Source organism: Oncorhynchus gorbuscha, linkage group LG09 (genome assembly GCF_021184085.1).
Source record: "Oncorhynchus gorbuscha isolate QuinsamMale2020 ecotype Even-year linkage group LG09, OgorEven_v1.0, whole genome shotgun sequence".
NCBI lineage: Eukaryota > Metazoa > Chordata > Actinopteri > Salmoniformes > Salmonidae > Oncorhynchus > Oncorhynchus gorbuscha.
The window spans coordinates 1192094-1219390 of NC_060181.1; the positions used below are offsets into that span (position 1 = coordinate 1192094).

General features: G+C 47.4%; 1 protein-coding gene across 1 annotated transcript in view; it reads right to left on the reverse strand.

Annotated features, from left to right (window-relative positions):
• Positions 1 to 1177: 1177 nt before the first annotated feature.
• The window catches only part of azin1b (antizyme inhibitor 1b), a 33710-nt gene continuing 7590 nt past the window's right edge, over positions 1178 to 27297 (reverse strand). The window contains exons 4-14 of the mRNA XM_046361335.1: positions 26982 to 27155; positions 22633 to 22805; positions 21515 to 21643; positions 21136 to 21217; positions 17590 to 17664; positions 17249 to 17414; positions 11700 to 11793; positions 11575 to 11596; positions 4838 to 5058; positions 2015 to 2393; positions 1178 to 1673 (exon numbers count right to left, since the gene is read on the reverse strand). Of these exons, the coding sequence (XP_046217291.1) occupies positions 2318 to 2393; positions 4838 to 5058; positions 11575 to 11596; positions 11700 to 11793; positions 17249 to 17414; positions 17590 to 17664; positions 21136 to 21217; positions 21515 to 21643; positions 22633 to 22805; positions 26982 to 27155 (1212 nt within the window). The 3' untranslated portion in view covers positions 1178 to 1673; positions 2015 to 2317. The remainder of the gene's footprint in view (positions 1674 to 2014; positions 2394 to 4837; positions 5059 to 11574; positions 11597 to 11699; positions 11794 to 17248; positions 17415 to 17589; positions 17665 to 21135; positions 21218 to 21514; positions 21644 to 22632; positions 22806 to 26981; positions 27156 to 27297) is intronic.

Here is a 27297-nt window from a genome sequence, read left to right on the forward strand (position 1 = left end):
ATCTGAGGAGGAGGAGGAGGAGGGGCGAGGAGGAAGAGGGATAAACGTGTTATCTATCTGAGGAGGAGGAGGGGCGAGTAGGAAGAGGGATAAACGTGTTGTTTTCTATCTGAGGAGGAGGAGGGGCGAGGAGGAAGAGGGATAAACTTGTTGTTTTCTATCTGAGGAGGAGGAGGGGTGAGAAGGAAGAGGGATAAACGTGTTTTCTATCTGAGGAGGAGGAGGGGCGAGTAGAAAGAGGGATAAACGTGTTATCTATCTGAGGAGGAGGAGGGGCGAGTAGGAAGAGGGATAAACGTGTTGTTTTCTATCTGAGGAGGAGGAGGGGCGTTTTCTAGGGAGGAGGAGGGGCGAGGAAGAGGGATAAACGTGTTGTTTTCTATCTGAGGAGGAGTAGGAAGAGGGATAAACGTGCTGTTTTCTATCTGAGGGGCGAGGAGGAAGAGGGATAAACGTGTTTTCTGAGGAGGAGGAGGGGCGAGTAGGAAGAGGGATAAACATGTTGTTTTCTATCTGAGGAGGAGGAGGGGCGAGTAGGAAGAGGGATAAACGTGCTGTTTTCTATCTGAGGAGGAGGAGGGGCGAGTAGGAAGAGGGATAAACGTGTTTTCTATCTGAGGAGGAGGAGGGGCGAGTAGGAAGAGGGATAAACGTGTTTTCTATCTGAGGAGGAGGAGGAGGGGAGGAGGGGCGAGTAGGAAGAGGGATAAACGTGTTTTCTATCTGAGGGGCGAGGAGGAAGAGGGATAAACGTGCTGTTTTCTATCTGAGGAGGAGGAGGGGCGAGTAGGAAGAGGGATAAACGTGTTTTCTATCTGAGGAGGAGGAGGGGCGAGTAGAAAGAGGGATAAACGTGTTATCTATCTGAGGAGGAGGAGGGGCGAGTAGGAAGAGGGATAAACGTGTTGTTTTCTATCTGAGGAGGAGGAGGGGCGAGGAGGAAGAGGGATAAACGTGTTGTTTTCTATCTGAGGAGGAGTAGGAAGAGGGATAAACGTGCTGTTTTCTATCTGAGGGGCGAGGAGGAAGAGGGATAAACGTGTTTTCTGAGGAGGGAGGAAGGGGATAAACGTGCTGTTTTCGAGTAGGAAGAGGAAGATAAACATGTTGTTTTCTATCTGAGGAGGAGGAGGGGTGTTTTCGAGTAGGAAGAGGGATAAACGTGCTGTTTTCTATCTGAGGAGGAGGAGGGGCGAGTAGGAAGAGGGATAAACGTGCTGTTTTCTATCTGAGGAGGAGGAGGGGCGAGTAGGAAGAGGGATAAACGTGCTGTTTTCTATCTGAGGAGGAGGAGGGGCGAGTAGGAAGAGGGATAAACGTGTTTTCTATCTGAGGAGGAGGAGGAGGAGGAGGGGCGAGTAGGAAGAGGGATAAACCTGTTTTCTATCTGAGGGGCGAGGAGGAAGAGGGATAAACGTGCTGTTTTCTATCTGAGGAGGAGGAGGGGCGAGTAGGAAGAGGGATAAATGTGTTTTCTATCTGAGGAGGAGGAGGGGCGAGTAGGAAGAGGGATAAATGTGTTTTCTATCTGAGGAGGAGGAGGGGCGAGTAGGAAGAGGGATAAATGTGTTTTCTATCTGAGGAGGAGGAGGGGCGAGTAGGAAGAGGGATAAACGTGTTTTCTATCTGAGGAGGAGGAGGAGGAGGAGGGGCGAGTAGGAAGAGGGATAAACCTGTTTTCTATCTGAGGGGCGAGGAGGAAGGAGGCTGTTTTCTATCTGAGGAGGAGGAGGGGCGAGTAGGAAGAGGATAAATGTGTTTTCTATCTGAGGAGGAGGAGGGGCGAGTAGGAAGAGGGATAAATGGAAGAGGGATAAATAAATGTGTTTTCTATCTGAGGAGGAGGAGGGGCGAGTAGGAAGAGGGATAAACGTGTTTTCTATCTGAGGAGGAGGAGGAGGGGCGAGTAGGAAGAGGGATAAATGTGTTTTCTATCTGAGGAGGAGGAGGGGCGGGTAGGAAGAGGGATAAACGTGTTATCTGAGGAGGAGGGGGAGGAGGAAGAGGGATAAACGTGTTTTCTATCTGAGGAGGAGGAGGGGCGAGTAGGAAGAGGGATAAACGTGCTGTTTTCTATCTGAGGAGGAGGAGGGGCGAGTAGGAAGAGGGATAAACGTGTTGATCTTTTTCTTTTTTCCAAAAACAAATTGAGAATTGGAGGTATGGGTCACCAATAAATCGTTTTCTGTTCCCAGGAAATCACAAGTCTATTTCAACCTTCCTGGAAAGATGAACACTTCATTTTCCAAGGCCGTTGGAATGTTGACCACTAAAAGCCCAGGGTAAGGAGATCTCTCTCGGGAGGGACAGAGCGGAGCTATGCACCGTACTGGACCATGGACACGTTCTTCATGATGCTGTCCACAGCTATTCCAGCCTCCTGTATGTTGTACCTGGGGAACACACAGGAAAAAAATGGTTTGACTAATAAAAATCAGGAATGGGCAATGATGGTAAAGCTTCCAACAATATTTTCCAGTATACATCTTGTCAATGTTTTTGATATATTATCTATCACAAACAGTGAAGATGAAAGAAATGGGTGCGCCAATATACATCACCACTTCGGAATGTGAACTCCTAGCATGACGGACATAACATTGATATCTAATATGAGTATGGATGCAAATTTCAGTCAATTATGTTGCCGACTAACCAACCCCCATTAACCGGTTAAATAGGAAATACTATGAACAGACTTTTTTCCAATAAGAGATTCAAAAACATCTCACAGTATTGAACATGCAGCTACTGGAATGAGGCAGAGAATAGAATACATCATTTGCAAACATTTGCCAAAATGCAATTTTTTATTTTATTTACTTAACAAGTCAGTTATGACCAAATTCTTATTTACAATGACGACCTACACCGGCCAAACCCAGACGACGCTGTGCCAATTGCACGTCGTCCTATGAGTCTCACAATCACAGCCGGTTGTGATACAGCCTGGATTCGAACCAGGGTCTGTAGTGACGCCTCTAGCGCTGAGAAGCGGTGCCGTAGACCGCTGCATTACTCGGGAGACCCAAATATATCCAGCGACACTGGTTCTGAACGAAGAGATAGTAAGGTAGGTAGTTGGTTCTGAACGAAGAGGTGGTAAGGTAGGTAGTTGGTTCTGAAGGAGTAGAGGTGGTAAGGTAGGTAGTTGGTTCTGAAGGAGTAGAGGTGGTAAGGTAGGTAGTTGGTTCTGAAGGAGTAGAGGTGGTAAGGTAGGTAGTTGGTTCTGAAGGAGTAGAGGTGGTAAGGTAGGTAGTTGGTTCTGAAGGTAGGTAGTTGGTTCTGAAGGAGTAGAGGTGGTTCTGAAGGTAGGTAGTTGGTTCTGAAGGAGTAGAGATGGTAAGGTAGGTAGTTGGTTCTGAAGGAGTAGAGATGGTAAGGTAGGTAGTTGGTTCTGAAGGAGTAGAGGTGGTAAGGTAGGTAGTTGGTTCTGAAGGAGTAGAGGTGGTAAGGTAGGTAGTTGGTTCTGAACGAAAAGATAGTAAGGTAGGTAGTTGGTTCTGAAGGAGTAGAGGTGGTTCTGAAGGTAGGTAGTTGGTTCTGAAGGAGTAGACGTGGTAAGGTAGGTAGTTGGTTCTGAAGGAGTAGAGATGGTAAGGTAGGTAGTTGGTTCTGAGTAGAAAAGATAGTAAGGTAGGTAGTTGGTTCTGAAGGAGTAGAGGTGGTTAGGTAGGTAGTTGGTTCTGAAGGAGTAGAGATGGTAAGGTAGGTAGTTGGTTCTGAAGGTAGGTAGTTGGTTCTGAAGGAGTAGAGGTGGTTCTGAAGGTAGGTAGTTGGTTCTGAAGGAGTAGAGATGGTAAGGTAGGTAGTTGGTTCTGAAGGAGTAGAGATGGTAAGGTAGGTAGTTGGTTCTGAAGGAGTAGAGGTGGTAAGGTAGGTAGTTGGTTCTGAAGGAGTAGAGGTGGTAAGGTAGGTAGTTGGTTCTGAACGAAAAGATAGTAAGGTAGGTAGTTGGTTCTGAAGGAGTAGAGGTGGTTCTGAAGGTAGGTAGTTGGTTCTGAAGGAGTAGACGTGGTAAGGTAGGTAGTTGGTTCTGAAGGAGTAGAGATGGTAAGGTAGGTAGTTGGTTCTGAACGAAAAGATAGTAAGGTAGGTAGTTGGTTCTGAAGGAGTAGAGGTGGTTAGGTAGGTAGTTGGTTCTGAAGGAGTAGAGATGGTAAGGTAGGTAGTTGGTTCTGAAGGTAGAGATGGTTCTGAAGGTAGGTAGTTGGTTCTGAAGGAGTAGAGGTGGTAAGGTAGGTAGTTGGTTCTGAAGGTAGGTAGTTGGTTCTGAAGGAGTAGAGGTGGTAAGGTAGGTAGTAGTTGGTTCTGAAGGAGTAGAGATGGTAAGGTAGGTAGTTGGTTCTGAAGGAGTAGAGGTGGTAAGGTAGGTAGTTGGTTCTGAAGGAGTAGAGGTGGTAAGGTAGGTAGTTGGTTCTGAAGGAGTAGAGGTGGTTAGGTAGGTAGTTGGTTCTGAAGGAGTAGAGATGGTAAGGTAGGTAGTTGGTTCTGAAGGAGTAGAGGTGGTTAGGTAGGTAGTTGGTTCTGAAGGAGTAGAGGTGGTTAGGTAGGTAGTTGGTTCTGAAGGAGTAGAGGTGGTTAGGTAGGTAGTTGGTTCTGAAGGAAGAGACGCAAATGAAGCAACACTAAAGTGTGTGTATAAGGTAGTAGTTTTGGAATTGTTAGCTAGATTACTTGTTGGTTATTACTGCATTGTCGGAACTAGAAGCACAAGCATTTCGCTACACTCGCATTAACATCTGCTAACCATGTGTATGTGACAAATAAAATTGGATTTGATTTAGAGAGAAATACACATTAGACCTCCCCCTACAGCACTATAACTAGGCCGTACCAGTCAGCAGTGGAGACAGTGTAGTAGACAGGTGGTCTGATGGCTGAGCGGTCACTGAAGGAGGAGATGTCCCCCAGACCAGCAGCCCCCATGTTGTTAAAGACCAGCCAGTCTCCAGGGCTGAGCTCAGGCAGCAGGCAGTGGTCTACCAGCTGGTCTAGGCTGTCACATGATGGACCCCACAGGCTGCTGGAGAACATTGGCTCCTCAGCCCTGGCCCCCTCTGTGGAAGGAGAGGTTAAGATTACACACACGGTTTTGAACAGGTGAGGCATATCAAACTATATGTTCAGCAAATGATAGAGACTCCACTCACTGTCATCTACGGAGGCTTCTAGACCCACTGTCATCTACGGAGGCTTCTAGACCCACTGTCATCTACGGAGGCTTCTAGACCCACTGTCATCTACGGAGGCTTCTAGACCCACTGTCATGGTAAGGAGGTAGTTGTCATCTGACAGAGGCTTCTAGACCCACTGTCATCTACAGAGGCTTCTAGACCCACTGTCATCTACGGAGGCTTCTAGACCCACTGTCATCTACGGAGGCTTCTAGACCCACTGTCATCTACGGAGGCTTCTAGACCCACTGTCATCTACGGAGGCTTCTAGACCCACTGTCATCTACGGAGGCTTCTGAGACCCACTGTCATCTACGGAGGCTTCTAGACCCACTGTCATCTACGGAGGCTTCTAGACCCACTGTCATCTACGGAGGCTTCTAGACCCACTGTCATCTACGGAGGCTTCTGAGACCCACTGTCATCTACGGAGGCTTCTAGACCCACTGTCATCTACGGAGGCTTCTAGACCCACTGTCATCTACGGAGGCTTCTAGACCCACTGTCATCTATTCTAGGTCAGTTGGTTCTAGACCCACTGTCATCTACGGAGGCTTCTAACCCACTGTCATCTAGGAGGCTTCTAGACCCACTGTCATCTACGGAGGCTTCTGACCCACTGTCATCTACGGAGGCTTCTAGACCCACTGTCATCTACGGAGTTCTAGACCCACTGTCATCTACGGAGGCTTCTAGACCCACTGTCATCTACGGAGGCTTCTAGACCCAGTCATCTACGGAGGCTTCTAGACCCACTGTCATCTACGGAGGCTTCTAGACCCACTGTCATCTACGGAGGCTTCTAGACCCACTGTCATCTGGAGGCTTCTAGACCCACTGTCATCTACGGAGGCTAGTCTAGACCCACTGTCATCTACGGAGGCTTCTAGACCCACTGTCATCTACGGAGTTGGACCCACTGTCATCTACGGAGGCTTCTAGACCCACTATCTAGGAGGCTTCTGGTTCTGACTGGATCTACGGAGGCTTCTAGACCCACTGTCATCTACGTAGTTGGTTCTAGACCCACTCATAAGGAGGTAGTTGGTCATCTGAAGGAGGCTTCTAGACCCACTCATCTACGTAGTTGGTTCATCTACGGAGGCTTCTAGAGTAGACACTGTCATCTACGGTAGGTAGTTGGTCATCTGAAGGGAGAGAGTCATGGTACTAGTTGTCAACTGACGGAGGCTTCTTAACCCACTGTCATCTACGGAGGCTTCTAGACCCACTGTCATCTACGGAGTTCTAGACCCACTGTCATCTACGGAGGCTTCTAGACCCACTGGAGGTAGGTCAGTTGGCTTCTGACCCACTGTCATCTAGGAGGCTTCTAGACCCACTGTCATCTAGGAGGCTTCTGACCCACTGTCAGGAGGCTTCTAGACCCACTGTCATCTTGAGGCTTCTAGACCCACTGTCATCTGGAGTTCTGAAGGTCATCTACGAGGCTTCTAGACCCACTGTCAGTTGGTTCATCTACGGAGGCTTCCCCACTGTCATCTACGGAGGCTTCTAGACCCACTGTCATCTCGGAGGCTTCTAGAGGTGGTCATCTACGGAGGCTTCTGAACTGTCATCTACGGAGGCTTCTAGACCCACTGTCATCTACGGAGGCTTCTAGACCCACTGTCATCTACGGAGGCTTCTAGACCCACTGTCATCTACGGAGGCTTCTAGAGGTACTGTCATCTGGAGGCTTCTAGACCCACTGTCATCTACGGTAGGCTTCTAGTTCCACTGTCATCTAGGGCTTCTAGACCCACTGTCATCTAGGAGGCTTCTAGACCCACTGTCATCTACGGAGGCTTGGTCATCTGAAGGAGGCTTCTAGACCCACTGTCATCTACGGAGGGTTCTAGACCCACTGTCATCTACGGAGGCTTTAGACCCACTGTCATCTAGGAGGCTTCTAGACCCACTGTCATCTACGGAGGCTTCTAGACCCACTGTCATCTACGGAGACCCACTGTCATCTACGGACCCACCCACTGTCATCTACGGAGGCTAGACCCACTGTCATCTAAGGTAGTAGTTTTGGACCCACTGTCATCTAGGATTACTTGTTAGACCCACTGCATTGTCGGAACTTCTAGAAGCACTGTCATTTACGGAGGCTTCTAGACCCACTCATCTACAGGCTTCTAGACCCACTGTCATCTGACAAATAAAATTCTAGATTTGTACATCTACGGAGGCTTCTAGACCCACTCATCAGGAGGCTTCTAGACCCACTGTCATCTAACTAGGCTTCTTAACCCACTGTCATCTACAGAGGCTTCTTAACCCACTGTCAGTAGACGGAGGCTTCTTAACCCACTCATCTGACGGAGGCTTCTAGACCCACTGTCATCTAGACTTCAGACCCACTGTCATCTAAAGACCAGCCAGACCCACTCATCTGAGCTTCATCTACCCAGACCCAGTCATCTACGGAGCTTCTAGGCCCACTGTCATCTACGGAGGCTTCTAGACCCACTGTCATCTACGGAGGCTTCTAGACCCACTGTCATCTAGGAGGCTTCTAGACCCACTGTCATCTACGGCCTTCTAGACCCACTGTCATCTACGGAGGCTTCTACTTCTAGACCCACTGCAAATGATAGAGGCTCTAGACCCACTGTCATCTACGGAGGCTTCTAGACCCACTGTCATCTACGGAGGCTTCTACTGTCACCCACTGTCATCTACGGAGGCTTCTAGACCCACTGTCATCTACGGAGGCTTCTAGACCCACTGTCATCTACGGAGGCTTCTAGACCCACTGTCATCTACGGAGGCTTCTAGACCCACTGTCATCTACGGAGGCTTCTAGACCCACTGTCATCTACGGAGGCTTCTAGACCCACTGTCATCTACGGAGGCTTCTAGACCCACTGTCATCTACGGAGGCTTCTAGACCCACTGTCATCTACGGAGGCTTCTAGACCCACTGTCATCTACGGAGGCTTCTAGACCCACTGTCATCTACGGAGGCTTCTAGACCCACTGTCATCTACGGAGGCTTCTAGACCCACTGTCATCTACGGAGGCTTCTAGACCCACTGTCATCTAGAGGCTTCTAGACCCACTGTCATCTACGGAGGCTTCTAGACCCACTGTCATCTACGGAGGCTTCTAGACCCACTGTCATCTACGGAGGCTTCTAGACCCACTGTCATCTACGGAGGCTTCTAGACCCACTGTCATCTACAGAGGCTTCTTAACCCACTGCTATCTACGGAGGCTTCTTATCCCACTGTCATCTACGGAGGCTTCTTATCCCACTCATCTACGGAGGCTTCTTATCCCACTGTCATCTACGGAGGCTTCTTATCCCACTGTCATCTACGGAGGCTTCTTATCCCACTGTCATCTACGGATGCTTCTTATCCCACTGTCATCTACGGAGGCTTCTTATCCCACTGTCATCTACGGAGGCTTCTTAACCCACTGCCATCTTACGGTTCTAGGTGACTTATTAAGCCCGGTTTGCAGTGCAACACGTTTAGGATAGTGTGTTGATATCCCAAATATTCAAAGAAAATGGGAGTATATAAAATACATATTTTTTGTTCAGATTTAAGTTGATTAAAATACTTGTTAACTTCTTGGTGACAGGGGGCAGTATTTTCACATCCGGATGAAATGCATTCCCAAATTCAACTGCCTGCTACTCATCCCCAGAAGATAAGATATGCATATTATTAGTAGATTTGGATAGAAAACACTCTGAAGTTTCTAAAACTGTTTTAATCATGTCTGTGAGAAAAACAGAACTTATTTAGCAGGTGAAACCCAGAGGACAAACCATTCAGATTGGTTGTTTTTGAGGTCTCTCTTTTCAATGGGTTTTCATTGGGAATCCAGATTTCTAAGGGACCTTCTTGCAGTTTCTATCGCTTCCACTGGATGTCACCAGTCTTTAGAAATTGGTTGAAGTTTTTCTTTTGTGTAATGAAGAAGTACAACCATCTTGAACGAGGGTCACTTGAAGTGTACTGTTAGATAGAGGCGCGTGACCAGAAAGCTACAGTTTGTTTTCTTCCTGTATTGAACACAGATCATCCCGTCTTCAATTTTATTGATTATTTACGTAAAAAAATAAAGTCGTATTACAAAAGTAGTTTGAAATGTTTTGGCAGGTAACTTTTGGAGATATTTTATTGTCAAGTTGCGCAAGTTGGAACCGGTGTTTTTCTGGATCTAACGCGCCAAATAATTTTTTTATTTTTACCTTTATTTAACTAGGCAAGTCAGTTAAAAACAAATTCTTATTTTCAATGACGGCCTAGGAACAGTGGGTTAACTGCCTGTTCAGGGGCAAAACGACAGATTTGTACCTTGTCAGCTCAGGGATTTGAACTTGCAACCTTTCGGTTACTAGTCCAACGCTCTAACCACTAGGCTACCCTGCCGCCCCAAAGTGGACATTTTGGATATATATCGATGGAATTAACCGAACAAAAGGACCATTTGTGATGTTTGTGGGACATATTGGAGTTCCAACAACAGAAGCTCGTCAAAGGTAAGGCATGAATTATATTTTTATTTCTGCGTTTTGTGTCGCGCCTGCAGGGTTGAAATATGCTTTTCTCTCTGTTTACAGAGGTGCTATCCTCAGATAATAGCATCGTTTGCTTTCGCCGAAAAGTCTTTTTGAAATCTGACATGATGTCTGGATTCACAACAAGTGTAGCTTTAGCTTTAATTTGCTATCTTGCATGTGTGATTTAATGAAAGTTTTATTTTTATAGTAATTTGTTTGAATTTGGCGCTCTGCATTTTCCCTGGCTTTTGGCCATATCCCAGAGAGGTTAATCATATTATATACAGAGCATTCAGAAAGTATTCAAACTTCTTCCACATTTAGTTTGGTACATTACAGCATTATTCTAACATTGTCATCTATACACAAAACCCCTTCATATAAATGCAAACGTTTTTTTTTGTATTTTTTTAGAAACACCTTATTTAAATAAGTATTCAGACCCTTTGCGAAGAGACTCGAAATTGAGCTCAGGTGCATCCTGTTCCAATTGATCATCTTTGAGATGTTTCAACAACTTGATTGTAAATGTGGCATTTCAGTTTAATTTGTTATAAATTAGCAAAAATGCCAAAAAAAAACATGTTTTTGCTTTGTCACGATGTGTAGATTGATGGGAGGGGGGGGAAAACAATTTCATAAATTTTAGAGTACGGCTGTAAAGTAACTAAACTTGGGAAAAGTGAAGTGGTGTACATAGGTATTCAGACCCTTTACTCAGTACTTTGTTGGAGCACTTTGGGCAGCGATTACAGCCTTGGGTATGATGCTACAAGCTTGGCCCACCTGTATTTGGGGAGTTTCTCCTATTCTTCTCTGTGAAGGATGCTCAGCTTGTGTGCAGTAAGGCAAGAAACAGCGCAAGCCTTTCCTTTGCGACTTTTCCAAATCATAAGTCTCACACCTCATGGAGCCTAGCCCATAGACTATAGGCTCTACACCGATTGTAAAGCTTAACTGGCATACATAAGCAGCTCCCTGAAAAGCATTCCAGGTGAATCTGGTTGAGAGAATGCCAAGAGTGTGCAATGTAGAACATTGTAAAAATAAACTGTAGATGTTCCCAAAGGTCTGCATCAGTGTCTTGTACGCTGTGTGGAAGCCAGGAGATGCTGAATGTGTTTATGTTAATTAACGGTCAATTACCGTGAGACCGACAGTTATTTGCCTGACAAAATGTCATGACAGCCACAGCCCAACCTGTACCTTCATAACACACAGTAGGGGGACACTGGAGTGCTACTTTTACGATGAATAGTAATGATCAGCTTATTTTAATTACTTTAGGGGAGATAAATCTAATGACATTTTACAAAATAAATGCAAATTTGTAAAGGAAATTAATTCAAATTGATTATTTAAGAGGTGGGTTTATTTGGCACACCCATGGGCTTAATGGGTACAGCTGCTACTGACCTTGTGCACAGCCGGGGCAGGGCTTAATGGGTACAGCTGCTACTGACCTTGTGCACAGCCGGGGCAGGGCTTAATGGGTACAGCTGCTACTGACCTTGTGCACAGCCGGGGCAGGGCTTAATGGGTACAAGCTGCTACGGACCTTGTGCACAGCCGGGGCAGGTCTTAATGGGTACAGCTGCTACGGACCTTGTGCACCTTAATGTGCTGCTACTGACCTTGTGCACAGCCGGGGCAGGGCTTAATGGGTACAGCTGCTACTGACCTTGTGCACAGCCGGGGCAGGGCTTAATGGGTACAGCTGCTACTGACCTTGTGCACAGCCGGGGCAGGGCTTAATGGGTACAGCTGCTACTGACCTTGTGCACAGCCGGGGCAGGGCTTAATGGGTACAGCTGCTACTGACCTTGTGCACAGCCGGGGCAGGGCTTAATGGGTACAGCTGCTACTGACCTTGTGCACAGCCGGGGCAGGGCTTAATGGGTAGACAGCTGCTTCAAAACAATGACCCAACAAAGAGCACAGCCGGTTCAGGGCTTAATGTACAGCTGCTACTGACCTTGTGCTCAGTCCGGGGCATTCTGGGGTTCAGCAGCTTGCTGGAGAAAGACCCGTAGACGCCGTCGTTCAGGTAGTACAGGAACTCTGGCTCGTCAGCTGGGGTCAGCTCATCTGGTGGACGATGAGATAGACAGGATGTTTCAAAACAATGTACACCAACAAAGAGACCACAGTATACCGTATTCCCAGTATACCGTATTCCCAGTATACCGTATTCCCCTTAGTGGGTTCATTAATGTTCTGCAGTATACCGTATTCCCCTTAGTGGGTTCATTGTAATGTTCTGCAGTATACCGTATTCCCCTTAGTGGGTTCATTAATGTTCTGCAGTATACCGTATTCCCCTTAGTGGGTTCATTGTAATGTTCTGCAGTATACCGTATTCCCCTTAGTGGGTTCATTGTAATGTTCTGCAGTATACCGTATTCCCCTTAGTGGGTTCATTAATGTTCTGCAGTATACCGTATTCCCCTTAGTGGGTTCATTGTAATGTTCTGCAGTATACCGTATTCCCCTTAGTGGGTTCATTGTAATGTTCTGCAGTATACCGTATTCCCCTTAGTGGGTTCATTAATGTTCTGCAGTATACCGTATTCCCTTAGTGGGTTCATTGTAATGTTCTGCAGTATACCGTATTCCCCTTAGTGGGTTCATTAATGTTCTGCAGTATACCGTATTCCCCTTAGTGGGTTCATTGTAATGTTCTGCAGTATACCGTATTCCCCTTAGTGGGTTCATTAATGTTCTGCAGTATACCGTATTCCCCTTAGTGGGTTCATTGTAATGTTCTGCAGTATACCGTATTCCCCTTAGTGGGTTCATTGTAATGTTCTGCAGTATACCGTATTCCCCTTAGTGGGTTCATTAATGTTCTGCAGTATACCGTATTCCCCTTAGTGGGTTCATTGTAATGTTCTGCAGTATACCGTATTCCCCTTAGTGGGTTCATTAATGTTCTGCAGTATACCGTATTCCCCTTAGTGGGTTCATTAATGTTCTGCAGTATACCGTATTCCCCTTAGTGGGTTCATTAATGTTCTGCAGTATACCGTATTCCCCTTAGTGGGTTCATTGTAATGTTCTGCAGTATACCGTATTCCCTTAGTGGGTTCATTAATGTTCTGCAGTATACCGTATTCCCCTTAGTGGGTTCATTGTAATGTTCTGCAGTATACCGTATTCCCCTTAGTGGGTTCATTAATGTTCTGCAGTATACCGTATTCCCCTTAGTGGGTTCATTGTAATGTTCTGCAGTATACCGTATTCCCCTTAGTGGGTTCATTGTAATGTTCTGCAGTATACCGTATTCCCCTTAGTGGGTTCATTAATGTTCTGCAGTATACCGTATTCCCCTTAGTGGGTTCATTGTAATGTTCTGCAGTATACCGTATTCCCCTTAGTGGGTTCATTAATGTTCTGCAGTATACCGTATTCCCCTTAGTGGGTTCATTGTAATGTTCTGCAGTATACCGTATTCCCCTTAGTGGGTTCATTAATGTTCTGCAGTATACCGTATTCCCCTTAGTGGGTTCATTAATGTTCTGCAGTATACCGTTCATTCCCCCCTTAGTGGGTTCATTAATGTTCTGCAGTATACCGTATTCCCCTTAGTGGGTTCATTAATGTTCTGCAGTATACCGTATTCCCCTTAGTGGGTTCATTAATGTTCTGCAGTATACCGTATTCCCCTTAGTGGGTTCATTAATGTTCTGCAGTATACCGTATTCCCCTTAGTGGGTTCATTGTAATGTTCTGCAGTATACCGTATTCCCCTTAGTGGGTTCATTGTAATGTTCTGCAGTATACCGTATTCCCCTTAGTGGGTTCATTGTAATGTTCTGCAGTATACCGTATTCCCCTTAGTGGGTTCATTAATGTTCTGCAGTATACCGTATTCCCCTTAGTGGGTTCATTGTAATGTTCTGCAGTATACCGTATTCCCCTTAGTGGGTTCATTAATGTTCTGCAGTATACCGTATTCCCTTAGTGGGTTCATTGTAATGTTCTGCAGTATACCGTATTCCCCTTAGTGGGTTCATTGTAATGTTCTGCAGTATACCGTATTCCCCTTAGTGGGTTCATTAATGTTCTGCAGTATACCGTATTCCCCTTAGTGGGTTCATTGTAATGTTCTGCAGTATACCGTATTCCCCTTAGTGGGTTCATTAATGTTCTGCAGTATACCGTATTCCCCTTAGTGGGTTCATTGTAATGTTCTGCAGTATACCGTATTCCCCTTAGTGGGTTCATTGTAATGTTCTGCAGTATACCGTATTCCCCTTAGTGGGTTCATTAATGTTCTGCAGTATACCGTATTCCCCTTAGTGGGTTCATTGTAATGTTCTGCAGTATACCGTATTCCCCTTAGTGGGTTCATTAATGTTCTGCAGTATACCGTATTCCCCTTAGTGGGTTCATTAATGTTCTGCAGTATACCGTATTCCCCTTAGTGGGTTCATTAATGTTCTGCAGTATACCGTATTCCCCTTAGTGGGTTCATTGTAATGTTCTGCAGTATACCGTATTCCCCTTAGTGGGTTCATTAATGTTCTGCAGTATACCGTATTCCCCTTAGTGGGTTCATTGTAATGTTCTGCAGTATACCGTATTCCCCTTAGTGGGTTCATTAATGTTCTGCAGTATACCGTATTCCCCTTAGTGGGTTCATTGTAATGTTCTGCAGTATACCGTATTCCCCTTAGTGGGTTCATTGTAATGTTCTGCAGTATACCGTATTCCCCTTAGTGGGTTCATTAATGTTCTGCAGTATACCGTATTCCCCTTAGTGGGTTCATTGTAATGTTCTGCAGTATACCGTATTCCCCTTAGTGGGTTCATTAATGTTCTGCAGTATACCGTATTCCCCTTAGTGGGTTCATTAATGTTCTGCAGTATACCGTATTCCCCTTAGTGGGTTCATTGTAATGTTCTGCAGTATACCGTATTCCCCTTAGTGGGTTCATTAATGTTCTGCAGTATACCGTATTCCCCTTAGTGGGTTCATTAATGTTCTGCAGTATACCGTATTCCCCTTAGTGGGTTCATTAATGTTCTGCAGTATACCGTATTCCCCTTAGTGGGTTCATTAATGTTCTGCAGTATACCGTATTCCCCTTAGTGGGTTCATTAATGTTCTGCAGTATACCGTATTCCCCTTAGTGGGTTCATTGTAATGTTCTGCAGTATACCGTATTCCCCTTAGTGGGTTCATTGTAATGTTCTGCAGTATACCGTATTCCCCTTAGTGGGTTCATTGTAATGTTCTGCAGTATACCGTATTCCCCTTAGTGGGTTCATTGTAATGTTCTGCAGTATACCGTATTCCCCTTAGTGGGTTCATTGTAATGTTCTGCAGTATACCGTATTCCCCTTAGTGGGTTCATTGTAATGTTCTGCAGTATACCGTATTCCCCTTAGTGGGTTCATTAATGTTCTGCAGTATACCGTATTCCCCTTAGTGGGTTCATTAATGTTCTGCAGTATACCGTATTCCCCTTAGTGGGTTCATTAATGTTCTGCAGTATACCGTATTCCCCTTAGTGGGTTCATTAATGTTCTGCAGTATACCGTATTCCCTTAGTGGGTTCATTAATGTTCTGCAGTATACCGTATTCCCCTTAGTGGGTTCATTGTAATGTTCTGCAGTATACCGTATTCCCCTTAGTGGGTTCATTAATGTTCTGCAGTATACCGTATTCCCCTTAGTGGGTTCATTGTAATGTTCTGCAGTATACCGTATTCCCCTTAGTGGGTTCATTAATGTTCTGCAGTATACCGTATTCCCCTTAGTGGGTTCATTGTAATGTTCTGCAGTATACCGTATTCCCCTTAGTGGGTTCATTAATGTTCTGCAGTATACCGTATTCCCCTTAGTGGGTTCATTAATGTTCTGCAGTATACCGTATTCCCCTTAGTGGGTTCATTAATGTTCTGCAGTATACCGTATTCCCCTTAGTGGGTTCATTGTAATGTTCTGCAGTATACCGTATTCCCCTTAGTGGGTTCATTAATGTTCTGCAGTATACCGTATTCCCCTTAGTGGGTTCATTGTAATGTTCTGCAGTATACCGTATTCCCCTTAGTGGGTTCATTAATGTTCTGCAGTATACCGTATTCCCCTTAGTGGGTTCATTGTAATGTTCTGCAGTATACCGTATTCCCCTTAGTGGGTTCATTGTAATGTTCTGCAGTATACCGTATTCCCCTTAGTGGGTTCATTTCTGCAGTATAATGTTCTGCAGTATACCGTATTCCCTTAGTGGGTTCATTGTAATGTTCTGCAGTATACCGTATTCCCCTTAGTGGGTTCATTGTAATGTTCTGCAGTATACCGTATTCCCCTTAGTGGGTTCATTAATGTTCTGCAGTATACCGTATTCCCCTTAGTGGGTTCATTAATGTTCTGCAGTATACCGTATTCCCCTTAGTGGGTTCATTAATGTTCTGCAGTATACCGTATTCCCCTTAGTGGGTTCATTAATGTTCTGCAGTATACCGTATTCCCCTTAGTGGGTTCATTAATGTTCTGCAGTATACCGTATTCCCCTTAGTGGGTTCATTAATGTTCTGCAGTATACCGTATTCCCCTTAGTGGGTTCATTAATGTTCTGCAGTATACCGTATTCCCCTTAGTGGGTTCATTAATGTTCTGCAGTATACCGTATTCCCCTTAGTGGGTTCATTGTAATGTTCTGCAGTATACCGTATTCCCCTTAGTGGGTTCATTGTAATGTTCTGCAGTATACCGTATTCCCCTTAGTGGGTTCATTGTAATGTTCTGCAGTATACCGTATTCCCCTTAGTGGGTTCATTGTAATGTTCTGCAGTATACCGTATTCCCCTTAGTGGGTTCATTGTAATGTTCTGCAGTATACCGTATTCCCCTTAGTGGGTTCATTGTAATGTTCTGCAGTATACCGTATTCCCCTTAGTGGGTTCATTAATGTTCTGCAGTATACCGTATTCCCCTTAGTGGGTTCATTAATGTTCTGCAGTATACCGTATTCCCCTTAGTGGGTTCATTAATGTTCTGCAGTATACCGTATTCCCCTTAGTGGGTTCATTAATGTTCTGCAGTATACCGTATTCCCCTTAGTGGGTTCATTAATGTTCTGCAGTATACCGTATTCCCCTTAGTGGGTTCATTAATGTTCTGCAGTATACCGTATTCCCCTTAGTGGGTTCATTAATGTTCTGCAGTATACCGTATTCCCCTTAGTGGGTTCATTAATGTTCTGCAGTATACCGTATTCCCCTAGTGGGTTCATTAATGTTCTGCAGTATACCGTATTCCCCGTAGTGGGTTCATTAATGTTCTGCAACATCCACCTGTACAAAGACATTCTCTAACATGGTGTGTGTGCTCTGTTATAGATATTTTCTCATCCCACAGAGAAATACCGTCTCCATTCTATCCCATTAATTACATGGAAATGTGTTGGGTTTCTTTAAGCATATCCTAACTTCCCGAGACACCCTTAGAGGGCGGAGTCACGGCCAGGGTCTGTCATTATCAACCTGGGAGCAATTAATAGTAGTGACAGCAGTAGTCAGTCAGCAGGCTCACCCCGAGCAAGGCCGTTCCGGTCCCGGGCCACAACCTTCTTGCCGATGACATTGACAGCCAGAGTGAAGGCAGAGGAGACGTAGTAGCTACCAGGCTGAGCGATGACCTTCACTCCAGACAGAGTGGGAAAGTAGGCGTCCAGCAGCAGTCTGATGGTGGTATGAACCTACAGAGAGGAAGTCAGTTGAGTAATGCCTGTGTGCAAAAAAAACACCATTATATTCCCTCTCTAGTGCACTATGTATTACCAGGGCCCATTAGGAATAGGGGGCCATTTGGGAAAACATACAATCTGTTTGTTTTGGTAAGTAATGCCATGTGATGAGAGGTATCACACATACCTGTTTGAGCTGAAACTCTGAGCCAGAGAAACCACCACCAATATCCAGGATGCTCATGTTGAACCCCAACTCCGCCTAATCAGGAAAGAGACAGAACAATTTAAAGAGCAAAAAACATGGGGAAATCAGGCCTGAGAAATAGATATTGAACACTGACAGGATGTCTAAGGACATACGTCTCACGTGTCAGTTCCACATATTCAGCTGCCCCCCCCCCCCCCAGATGGAGTGGTCAGAATGCATTCACTGCGTCCACATGTGATTGTTACACAACAGGTTAACCTGCCCTCCAACCAAGGCACTCTGCCTGCTAACTATCTGTATGTGGTCCTCTCCGCCTTCCGTACGAACACGGCATTCCGCCTTCCGCACGAACACGGCATTTCCGCCTTCCGCACGAACGCCGCCTTCCGCACGAACGCGTCATTCCGCCTTCCGCACGAACGCGTCATTCCGCCTTCCGCACGAACGCGTCATTCCGCCTTCCGCACGAACGCGTCATTCCGCCTTCCGCACGAACGCGTCATTCCGCCTTCCGCACGAACGCGTCATTCCGCCTTCCGCACGAACGCGTCATTCCGCCTTCCGCACGAACGCGTCATTCCGCCTTCTGTATGAACACTGCCTTCCTAAAGTTCTCAGACCTTTGACTTTTCCCCACATTTTGTTGAGTTTCAGCCTTGTTCTAAAATAGATTAAATCACTTCTCCCCCCTCAATCTACACACAATACCTCATAATGACAAAGCAAAAAATGTTTTTTAGAAATCTTAGCAAATGTATAAAAAAAAAAAAATACTACTACTAATAATAATAATATCACATAGTATTGAGTGAAGGGTCTGAATGCCTGTTGAAGCACCTTTGTCAGTGACTACAGCCCTGAGTCTTCTTGGGTATGACACCACAAGCTTGGCACACCTGTATTTAGGGAGATTCTCCCATTCTTCTCTGCAGATCATCTCAAGCTCTGTCAGGTTGGATGGGGAGCGTTGGTTCTACCGTGTTGGTGATCAGGCTCCTGTTGATGTCAGCTAACTTTATGGTGTTGGGAGACATGCTTTGCCAGGCAGTTGTGGGTGAAGAAAGCACAGGAAGGGGCTGAGCACGCACCCCTGAGGGGCCCCAGCCTTGAGGATCAGCGTGGCAGATGTGTTGTTGCCTACCCTTAACCACCTGGGGGCGGCCCGTCAGGAAGTACAGGATCCAGTTGCAGAGGGAGGTGTTCAGTCCCACGGTCCTTAGCTTAGTGATGAGCTGAGGGTAATATGGTGTTGAACGCTGAGCTGTAGTCAATGAACAGCATTCTCACACAGGTGTTGCTTTTGTCCAGGTGGGAAAGGGCAGTGTGAAGTGCAGTAGAGATTGCATCATGTGGTTCTGATGGGGCGGTATGCAGATTGGAGTGGGTCTAGGGTTTCTGGGATGATGGTGTTGATGTCAGCCATGACCAGCCTTTCAAAGTACTTCATGGCTATAGATATGAGTGCTACAGTTCGGTAGTAATTTAGGCAGGTTACCTTAGTGTTCTTGGGCACAGTGATTATGGTGGTCTGCTTGAAACATGTAGGTATTACAGGGAGAGGTTGAAAATGTCAGTGAAGACACTTGCCAGTTGGTCAGCAGTACACGTCCTGGTAATCCATCTGGCCCCGCGGCCTTGCGAATGTTGACCTGTTTAAAGGTCTTACTCACGTCGGCTACGGAGAGTGTGATCACACAGTCGTCCGGAAGAGCTGGTGCGCTCATGCATGCTTCAGGGTTGCATGCCTCAAAGCCAGCACAAAAAAGCATTTTACTCGCCTGGTATCTCGTGTCACTGGGTAGCTCGCAGCTGGGTTTCTCTTTGTAGTCCGTAATAGTTTTCAAGCCCTGCCACATCCGAAGAGCATCAGAGCCGTACAGACTCGGGAGAGGCAAAGGTCAAGAGCCACGCTTCCTCAAAAAACACGACCTAACTAAGCCGCACTGCTTCTTGACACAATGCCAGCTTAACCCAGAAGCCAGCCACACCTGGCAACCGTGTAGGCGCGCATGCACCCAGCCCGCAACAGAAGTCGCTAGTGCGCGATGGGACAAGGACATCGCTGCCGGCCAAACACTCCCCTAACCCAGACGACGCTGGGCCAATTGTGCGCCGCACCTTTGGGTCTCCCGGTCGTGGCCAGCTGCGGGATTTATTATAAGAGTCCGGATTAGTGTCCAGCGCCTTGAAAGCGGCAGCCTGTAACGGTAGACGCGGGCGCTGCCTGTAACGGTAGACGCGGGCGCTGCCTGTAACGGTAGACGCGGGCGCTGCCTGTAACGGTAGACGCTGCCTGTAACGGTAGACGCTGCCTGTAACGGTAGACGCTGCCTGTAACGGTAGACGCTGCCTGTAACGGTAGACGCTGCCTGTAACGGTAGACGCGGGCGCTGCCTGTAACGGTAGACGCGGGCGTTGCCTGTAACGGTAGACGCGGGCGTTGCCTGTAACGGTAGACGCTGCCTGTAACGGTAGACGCGGACGCTGCCTGTAACGGTAGACGCGGACGCTGCCTGTAACGGTAGACGCGGGCGCTGCCTGTAACGGTAGACGCGGGCGCTGCCTGTAACGGACGCGGGCGCTGCCTGTAACGGCGCGCCGCTGTAACGGTAGACGCGGGCGTTGCCTGTAACGGTAGACGCGGGCGTTGCCTGTAACGGTAGACGCGGGCGTTGCCTGTAACGGTAGACGCGGGCGTTGCCTGTAACGGTAGACGCGGGCGTTGCCTGTAACGGTAGACGCGGGCGTTGCCTGTAACGGTAGACGCGGGCGTTGCCTGTAACGGTAGACGCGGGCGTTGCCTGTAACGGTAGACGCGGGCGTTGCCTGTAACGGTAGACGCGGGCGTTGCCTGTAACGGTAGACGCTGCCTGTAACGGTAGACGCTGCCTGTAACGGTAGACGCTGCCTGTAACGGTAGACGCTGCCTGTAACGGTAGACGCTGCCTGTAACGGTAGACGCGGACGCTGCCTGTAACGGTAGACGCGGGCGTTGCCTGTAACGGTAGACGCGGGCGTTGCCTGTAACGGTAGACGCGGGCGTTGCCTGTAACGGTAGACGCGGACGCTGCCTGTAACGGTAGACGCTGCCTGTAACGGTAGACGCGGACGCTGCCTGTAACGGTAGACGCGGGCGCTGCCTGTAACGGTAGACGCGGGCGCTGCCTGTAACGGTAGACGCGGGCGCTGCCTGTAACGGTAGACGCGGGCGCTGCCTGTAACGGTAGACGCGGGCGTTGCCTGTAACGGTAGACGCGGGCGTTGCCTGTAACGGTAGACGCGGGCGTTGCCTGTAACAGTAGACGCGGGCGTTGCCTGTAACAGTAGACGACATCCCCTTCAACATGCAGAACAATAAAGGAGCTAGACGCTCGCCAACATATTTAGTTATTGTCCTTGGTGTGGTTGGCCCTTTAACCTTCCTGATCAGAGGACAACCTAGACAGACTTCATTCATAACCACTCCACCGGACCATGTAAACTAACCCCCTTTAATACCCAGTAATAAGCTCCTCCACTCACCCCCATGTCAAACACACAGCGGGCATCTGACAGCGCGTGGGTGTAGGCCTGCAGGTCCTTGCAGGAGCTGGGAATGTGAAACCTGAAGACACAACCAAAGACAATTGTAATTAGTGTACTAACAGTAATAACTAGGTTTCTAACATACGATTGTAAGGATGAGGAAGATGCTCAATCATGGTAGCTCCTGCCTGAAGCAGAAGTAAAGCGTTATATTTGTCGCTACAGCCCAACAGGTAACTCAAGGTCAAATTAATTTAACCTAAAACATGTAGATTGGATGAACCAACCCTTTAAAATCACTACAATGGACAAAGTGCGACTTGTGATGGTCACCATTTAACAGCATCCAGCTACACGATGAAAGATGTGTACTTACGTAACTCCCACCACCTGCACCCCCAGGTCCTTGGCAGCCTCCAGCAGGTGTCTACAGCTCTTCAGAGAGCAGCCAAACTCCATGCTGGTCTCTGCTGCCTGGGCCCACGTAGTTACCTGAACCAGCAGCCTGGGAGAAGATGAGGAATAGAACAAGGCACAATTCACTTTATTCACTAAGGACATTTACATTGTCCCAGGAATCTGACCTGTGGTGCTGACAAAAACAAATACAATATACAGAAGATTTATACCATCTACAAAAATTCATTAGTGACTGGTTTCTTCCATAGTTCACAGAGCCCCGACGCGGTCCTCTCGTCCCATAGTTCACAGAGCCCGACGCGGTCCTCTCGCCCATAGTTCACAGAGCCCCGACGCGGTCCTCTCGTCCCATAGTTCACAGAGCCCCGACGCGGTCCTCTCGTCCCTAGTTCACAGAGCCCCGACGCGGTCCTCTCGTCCCTAGTTCACAGAGCCCCGACGCGGTCCTCTCGCCCATAGTTCAGAGACCCGACGCGGTCCTCTCGCCCATAGTTCACAGAGACCCGACGCGGTCCTCTCGTCCCTAGTTCACAGAGCCCCGACGCGGTCCTCTCGTCCCTAGTTCACAGAGCCCCGACGCGGTCATTTCAGTATGTGATACTGATAAATAAATAAAAGTGTGAAGGATCTTTTTCCCTTTTGATTTACTTAAACTTTTCCCAGTTAACTATAAACCAAGAAACACCTAGATGTGCAATTGCCTTTTAGACTCTGGTCTGCATGGGCACCTACCTGGCTATCTGGTCTGCATGGGCACCTACCTGGCTATCTGGTCTGCATGGGCACCTACCTGGCTATCTGGTCTGCATGGGCACCTACCTGGCTATCTGGTCTGCATGGGCACCTACCTGGCTATCTGGTCTGCATGGGCACCTACCTGGCTATCTGGTCTGCATGGGCACCTACCTGGCTACCTGGTCTGCATGGGCACACCTACCTGGCTACCTGGTCTGCATGGGCACCTACCTGGCTACCTGGTCTGCATGGGCACCTACCTGGTCTGCATGGGCACCTACCTGGCTATCTGGTCTGCATGGGCACCTACCTGGCTATCTGGTCTGCATGGGCACCTACCTGGCTCTGGGGTGAGAACGGGCTATCTTGTAGAGTTCCGTCTCGCTGTCGCACACCCAGAGGTCGACGCCATTCTTGGCTGCGTGTTTGATGTGGGACAGCTGTTTGCAAACTCCAGAGAAGATGATGTTGTCAGGGGGCACGCCGTGGTCCAACACCAGACTGACTTCAGCCTGAGACAACACATCATCGACACATACGTTAGAACACAGGACATACAGGTTCCACTTTAGGAAACTATTCCCTGTGTAGTTAAAATAAAATGTTATTCATCACGAGTCGGAAAACAACCGGTGTAGACCTAACTGTGACGTGCTTATTTACAAGCAACGATGCAGATTAGTTTTTAATATTTTCTTTAAAAACAAAGTAAGAAAAAAAAAAAACAGTGAGGTTATATACAGGGGGTACTGGTACAGAGTCAATGTGGAGGCTATATACAGGGGGTACCGGTGCAGAGTCAATGTGGAGGCTATATACAGGGGGTACCGGTACAGAGTCAATGTGGAGGCTATATACAGGGGGTACCGGTACAGAGTCAATGTGGAGGCTATATACAGGGGGTACCGGTACAGAGTCAATGTGGAGGCTATATACAGGGGGTACCGGTACAGAGTCAATGTGGAGGCTATATACAGGGGGTACCGGTGCAGATTCAATGTTTAATATTTTCTTTAAATGGCATATATTATTATTATTATTATTATTATATACAGGGGGTACCGGTACAGAGTCAATGTGGAGGCTATATACAGGTGGTACCAGTACAGAGTCAATGTGGAGGCTATATACAGGTGGTACCAGTACAGAGTCAATGTGGAGGCTATATACAGGGGGTACTGGTACAGAGTCAATATGGAGGCTATATACAGGTGGTACCGGTACAGAGTCAATGTGGAGGCTATATACAGGGGGTACTGGTACAGAGTCAATATGGAGGCTATATACAGGTGGTACCGGTACAGAGTCAATGTGGAGGCTATATACAGGGGGTACTGGTACAGAGTCAATGTGTAAAGCGTCTGCTAAATGGCATATATTATTATTATTATATACAGGGGTTATCAATGTGGAGGCTATATACAGGGGGTACCGGTACAGAGTCAATGTGGGGGCTATATACAGGGGGTACCGGTAGAGTCAATGTGGAGGCTATATACAGGTGGTACCAGTACAGAGTCAATGTGGAGGCTATATACAGGGGGTACTGGTACAGAGTCAATATGGAGGCTATATACAGGTGGTACCGGTACAGAGTCAATGTGGAGGCTATATACAGGGGTACTGGTACAGAGTCAATATGGAGGCTATATACAGGGGGTACCGGTACAGAGTCAATGTGGAGGCTATATACAGGGGGTACTGGTACAGAGTCAATGTGTAAAGCGTCTGCTAAATGGCATATATTATTATTATTATATACAGGGGGTACCGGTACAGAGTCAATGTGGAGGCTATATACAGGGGGTACCGGTACAGAGTCAATGTGGGGCTATATACAGGGGGTACCGGTAGAGTCAATGTGGAGGCTATATACAGGTGGTACCAGTACAGAGTCAATGTGGAGGCTATATACAGGGGGTACTGGTACAGAGTCAATATGGAGGCTATATACAGGTGGTACCGGTACAGAGTCAATGTGGAGGCTATATACAGGGGGTACTGGTACAGAGTCAATATGGAGGCTATATACAGGGGGTACCGGTACAGAGTCAATGTGGAGGCTATATACAGGGGGTACTGGTACAGAGTCAATGTGTAAAGCGTCTGCTAAATGGCATATATTATTATTATTATTATTATATACAGGGGGTACCGGTACAGAGTCAATGTGGAGGCTATATACAGGTGGTACCGGTACAGAGTCAATGTGGAGGCTACATACAGGGGGTACCGGTACAGAGTCAATGTGGAGGCTATATACAGTGGGTACCAGTACAGAGTCAATGTGGAGGCTATATACAGGGGGTACCAGTACAGAGTCAATGTGGAGGCTATATACAGGGGGTACCGGTACAGAGTCAATGTGGAGGCTATATACAGGGGGTACCGGTACAGAGTCAATGTGGAGGCTATATACAGGTGGTACCGGTACAGAGTCAATGTGGAGGCTATATACAGGGGGTACCGGTACAGAGTCAATGTGTAAAGCGTCTGCTAAATGGCATATATTATTATTATTATTATTATTATTATATACAGGGGGTACCGGTACAGAGTCAATGTGGAGGCTATATACAGGGGGTACCGGTACAGAGTCAATGTGGAGGCTATATACAGGTGGTACCGGTACAGAGTCAATGTGGAGGCTACATACAGGGGGTACCGGTACAGAGTCAATGTGGAGGCTATATACAGTGGGTACCAGTACAGAGTCAATGTGGAGGCTATATACAGGGGGTACCAGTACAGAGTCAATGTGGAGGCTATATACAGGGGGTACCGGTACAGAGTCAATGTGGAGGCTATATACAGGGTGTACCGGTACAGAGTCAATGTGGAGGCTATATACAGGGAATTACAGTACAGAGTCAATGTGGAGGCTATATACAGGGGGTACCGGTACAGAGTCAATGTGGAGGCTACATACAGGGGGTACCGGTACAGAGTCAATGTGGAGGCTATATACAGGGGGTACCAGTACAGAGTCAATGTGGAGGCTACATACAGGGGGTACCGGTACAGAGTCAATGTGGAGGCTACATACAGGGGGTACCAGTACAGAGTCAATGTGGAGGCTATATACAGGGGGTACCGGTACAGAGTCAATGTGGGGGCTACATACAGGGGGTACCGGTACAGAGTCAATGTGGAGGCTATATACAGGGGGTACCGGTACAGAGTCAATGTGGGGGCTACATACAGGGGGTACCAGTACAGAGTCAATGTGGAGGCTATATACAGTGGGTACCAGTACAGAGTCAATGTGGAGGCTATATACAGGGGGTACCGGTACAGAGTCAGTGTGGAGGCTATATACAGGGGGTACCGGTACAGAGTCAGTGTGGAGGCTATATACAGGGGGTACCGGTACAGAGTCAATGTGGAGGCTATATACAGGGGGTACCGGTACAGAGTCAATGTGGAGGCTATATACAGGGGTACCGGTACAGAGTCAATGTGGAGGCTATATACAGGGGGTACCGGTACAGAGTCAATGTGGAGGCTATATACAGGGGGTACCGGTACAGAGTCAATGTGGAGGCTATATACAGGGGGTACCAGTACAGAGTCAATGTGGAGGCTATATACAGGGGGTACCGGTACAGAGTCAATGTGGAGGCTATATACAGGGGGTACCAGTACAGAGTCAATGTGGAGGCTATATACAGGGGGTACCGGTACAGAGTCAATGTGGAGGCTATATACAGGGGGTACCGGTACAGAGTCAATGTGGAGGCTACATACAGGGAGTACCAGTACAGGTTAGTTGAGGTCATCTGTACATGTAGGTGGGGGTGAAGTGACTATGCATAGGTAACAAACAAACAGCGAGTAGCAGTAGTGTTCAAAGGGGAAGGGGGGGGGCAATGTAAATTGTCTGGTGATGATTTTTTGAATTGTTCAGCAGTCTAATGGCTTGGGGGTAGAAGCTGTTGAGGAGCCGTTTGGTCCTAGACTTGGTGCTCCGGTACCGCTTGCCGTGCGGTAGCAGAGAAAACAGTCCAGAACTTGGGTGACTGGAGTCGCTGACAATTTTATGAGCTTTCCTCTGACACCGCCTATTATATAGGTCCTGGATGGCAGGACGCTTGGCCCCAGTGATGTACTGAATGCACTACCCTCTGTAGCGCCTTATGGTCAGATGCCGAGCAGTTGCCACACCAGGCGGTGATGCAACCAGTCAGGATGTGGGCACAGAGGAACTTGAAGCTCTCGACCCACTCCACTACAGCACCGATGTGAATGGGGTTGTTTTCAGCCCTTTCCTGTAGTCCACAATCATCTCCTTTGGTCTTGAACACGTTGTTGAAGGAGGTTGTTGTCCTGGCAACACCCGGCCAGGTCGCTGACCTCCTCCCAAAAGGCTGTCTCATCGTTGTCGGTAACACCGTTGAGTCGTGGGCAAACTTAATGATGGTGCTGGAGTTGTGCCTGGCCGTGCAGTCACGGGGGAACAGGGAGTACAGGAGGGGACTAAGTACACAACCCTGAGGGGCCCCCGTGTTGAGGGTGACGGATGCGTTATTACCTATCCTTTAGTGTTTGTGCTCCCACTGGTACAGAGAAAGCCGACAGAATGAAAAGGTATTCAAGAATGCCGTTAATGTTACTTGATTTATCATTTGATTTAATAAAACACCCATAAAAACATAAGTGATAAAATACAATTTTTAAAAAAAAGGTACCTTGTCAGCACAGACGAAGCCGAGACCGAGAGAGGCCAGGACCTCGATGACAACCGGGCTGCTGTTGGATTGGACCTGGTAGTAGGGCCTGATCTGGGGCATGGTGAGCTGCCACTGGACATGCTGTCTCATCAGGGACCCAAGGTCAGACACTACAAACACACTCTTTTCAGCCTGGGGAACACAAGAGCTAGTTATATATATATATATATATATATATATATATATATATAAATTAATTAATTAATTACACACACACCCCGAAAGACAAGCGCTCGTCACACACACACACACACACCCCGAAAGACAAGCGCTC